Source organism: Procambarus clarkii, chromosome 15 (assembly GCF_040958095.1).
Source record: "Procambarus clarkii isolate CNS0578487 chromosome 15, FALCON_Pclarkii_2.0, whole genome shotgun sequence".
Lineage (NCBI taxonomy): Eukaryota > Metazoa > Arthropoda > Malacostraca > Decapoda > Cambaridae > Procambarus > Procambarus clarkii.
Window position 1 is genome coordinate 29,354,120 of NC_091164.1, and position 3,461 is coordinate 29,357,580.

Here is a 3,461-nt window from a genome sequence, read left to right on the forward strand (position 1 = left end):
AACCAATAAAGTGTGGGAGAGCCTGACAAGAAGTCCTATGGGATTTATCTGTCTTTATTTAGTGTCTAGATGTAAAGTGAGGAAGCTTGTGGGAGCGACGAGTGGCACTCCTGGGATCAGTGAAGAGCGTGCGTATGTGTGTGAGTTTACTACGCGTATCTGCAGAATCGAGCTCTTAGCTCTTAGACCACCTCTTTCTAACCAATCTATTATACTTCTGTTATGTCTACTACTTATATATCTCTCTTAACACACGTGCACACACATCCCAGGAAGCAGCCCGTAGCAGCTGTATAACTCCCAAGTACCTATTTATTGCTAGGTGAAATTTGGGAATAGGGGCGAAAAGAAACTCTGCCCATCTATTTCCGCCTTCGCCGGGGATCGAGCCCGGGCCCTAAGGACTACAACCCCAGAGCGCTGTGCACTCAGCTGCGAGGCTGGGTGTATGTACTCACCTAATTGATTTGCTTTCGGGGACCCAGCTTTGGCTCTTTTCCCGCCTCTCAATCTTCAATCAACTGGGTGTGAGTATGTGTGCGTGTACTTACCTATCAGTTTACACGGGAAGTAAGATCTATCTCTTTATGCCCTGCCACTTAACCTTGAACGTGTTGTGTTTCACCTTAATTACTCTGAATTAATTTTTTTGGTCGGATTGGTCCTTAAAGTTGTAGATGGTGGCCTCCACAACATCCTCTTTTAGAGGATTCCACTTATCTACCCGTACAGGGTACGAGTACTTTCTTACGTCCCATCAGTTCATTTGCGCCGCCAGCTTCCACCTGATTGATATATAGTTGCAGCCGGAGGCGGCTAGTTTATTGTGCACCCCACGCTCATTCTGTTGGCAGTAGTGCAGAAAAGCTTTACAGAAGGCATACAAGGATTTTATCAGACCTCATCGGAGATTATTAAATCAACAATTCCATCTATATAGCACAGGTGGAAGGAAGTGCTGCACTCTTTCATCTTTACATACATCGTACAGTCCCATCATTTCAATATCAGTAGCTGAATTCATTTAGACTCGCTAGTTCTATTACGTATGAGTTCTATCAGTTCAACTGACTCAAAGTTGCTTCTTGTGACGGACCTCGGCGCCATCTATGATCCAGGTTCCGAGGTAAACAATTGACTCTCCCATAAATATCAGATCCCATCTTCTAGTCTGCTGTTCTGGGAGGTGATGAGGTAGCGCTGATGGGTGACAGACGGGAGTGAGCAGAGGGGTGAAGAAGTATTATGGTCGACCTTGAGACGTACTATCCAGAGGGCTAGTAGAGCGTTTAGGACTTCAATGTTGGAGTGTGATAGCCAGAAGGTTAGTGGAGCGCTGAGGACTTCCCTGTTGGAGTGTGATAGCCAGAGGGCTGGTGGAGCGCTGAGGACTTCCCTGTTGGAGTGTGATAGCTAGAGGGCTGGTGGAGCGCTGAGTACTTCCCTGTTGGAGTGTGATAGCTAGAGGGCTGGTGGAGCGCTGAGGACTTTCCTGTTGGAGTGTGATAGCCAGAGGGCTGGTGGAGCGCTGAGTACTTCCCTGTTGGAGTGTGATAGCCAGAGGGCTGGTGGAGCGCTGAGGACTTCCCTGTTGGAGTGTGATAGCCAGAGGGCTGGTGGAGCGCTGAGGACTTTCCTGTTGGAGTGTGATAGCCAGAGGGCTGGTGGAGCGCTGAGTACTTCCCTGTTGGAGTGTGATAGCTAGAGGGCTGGTGGAGCGCTGAGGACTTTCCTGTTGGAGTGTGATAGCCAGAGGGCTGGTGGAGCGCTGAGGACTTTCCTGTTGGAGTGTGATAGCTAGAGGGCTGGTGGAGCGCTGAGGACTTTCCTGTTGGAGTGTGATAGCCAGAGGGCTGGTGGAGCGCTGAGTACTTCCCTGTTGGAGTGTGATAGCCAGAGGGCTGGTGGAGCGCTGAGGACTTTCCTGTTGGAGTGTGATAGCTAGAGGGCTGGTGGAGCGCTGAGGACTTTCCTGTTGGAGTGTGATAGCCAGAGGGCTGGTGGAGCGCTTCAGACCTCAATGTTTGGGTGTGCAAACCGGAAGGTTAGTTAAGCGTTGAGAACGTCACTATTGGAGTGTGCTAGCCAGAGGGCTAGTGGAGCGCTGAGGACTTTGCCGTTTGGGTGTGCTAACCAGAGGGTTGGTAGAGCTCAGGAAGACTTCACTGTTTGAGCGTGTTAAAGAGTCGGCTAGTGGAGCGCTGGAAGACGTCACCATAACTGCAGCTAGCGTGAGGGTTAGTGTTACGCTGAAGGCCTCGTTAGAGGAATGTAAATAGTGTCCGTCATCTTCGAAGATAGCTAGCGTGAGGGCTAGTAATGCTCTGTATGACCTCTAGTAGTGAATTGTATATAGTCGTGGTTGTAAATAATAAGAATGGTTATTTTCAAGTGCAGTTTCATTTCTTGCCTTAAAAATTACACTACATTTTCACTAAAGTTAGGGATCTCTGAACTTGAGTAGAATCGTATTAAAAGAACCCGGTTAAGGAGTACGTAACACTTTTGTTATTACGCAGAAGCTTCAGTCCCATCATAAGGTTGATTTCAAATGTTCTACTTTGAATGCTTGGTATATTTTAGTTCATTCCGCATGTTGGGAACTTTGGTGAATATAGGACAGCCATGTACAGTTCTGAGGTCTTCATTATGCATTTTTTCCAGTCTATCAATACTTTTGACATTTGCAGTACTAAAGCTGGTGCATGAAAGTCTATCAGAGACCTTATATATGCCAGGAACATCATTTTTGTTGTTTTAATATTATCAAAGTATTTAAGGCTGTACCCAACTGCAGTTCTGAGAGCCTTTTACATTGTTATTGTAGCTTTTTGATGGCAGTTAAGGTAAAGGGGACTGAAACACCAAGGTATTTGAAAGAAGAGAGACATAGTCTATTGGATAGTTAATTTTGTTGAGACTCTAATATCAATGTTAATCCATTCTCTTTCCTACTTCCTTTCCCCTCCGATTCACTCCCAACTATACTTCCCACTACACTCCCCACTACACCCCATCTATTGGCCATAGTTAATATTTAAAGAGCTTCAAACATCTTGTCAAACGTTTTGTTCGTTGCCCAATCAATCTTCTCCTCCCATGGCTCGAAGATCACTGTGTTCATACACCTCGCATTCCTGTATCCCTCCCGAGTTTCATATTCCCGTAATCTGTGTAATTGTTTCAACTTCTCGCGCTCTTCAGTGTCTGTTTCTAATATTCCTTCACTGTCCCAATCCTTTATGTTCCTTACTTGTTCCGAAGAGAACGTGTTACCTTGCCTTCCCCGTGTGAGGAGGCCAGAGAGACCCTGGCCTCCACCGTGTGGGGAGGCCAGAGAGACCCTGGCCTCCACCGTGTGGGGAGGCCAGAGAGACCCTGGCTTCCACCGTGTGGGGAGGCCAGAGAGACCCTGGCCTCCACCGTGTGGGGAGGCCTAGAGAGACCCTGGCCTCCACCGT

The 3,461-nt window shown here is 47.5% G+C and overlaps 1 protein-coding gene across 1 annotated transcript; it reads right to left on the reverse strand.

Moving 5' to 3' along the window:
• Positions 1 to 1,297: 1,297 nt before the first annotated feature.
• LOC138365051 (uncharacterized) lies at positions 1,298 to 2,218 on the reverse strand. Its single transcript, XM_069325154.1, has 2 exons — positions 2,135 to 2,218; positions 1,298 to 1,972 (listed from the first exon to the last, which is right to left on the reverse strand). Exons 1-2 carry the CDS (start codon positions 2,216 to 2,218, stop codon positions 1,298 to 1,300), a joined length of 759 nt encoding a protein of 252 aa, XP_069181255.1.
• Between the last annotated feature and the right edge of the window lie 1,243 nt (positions 2,219 to 3,461).

What these genes read in the sequence shown, in the direction of transcription:
- LOC138365051 (XM_069325154.1), bottom strand. Translation starts at nt 2,218, where the DNA reads ATGGTGACGTCTTCCAGCGCTCCACTAGCCGACTCTTTAACACGCTCA. An exon ending in TGAGCTCTACCAACCCTCTG is followed by an intron (nt 1,973 to 2,134) that starts GTTAGCACACCC and finishes ACACTCCAACAG; the next exon opens with GAAAGTCCTCAGCGCTCCAC.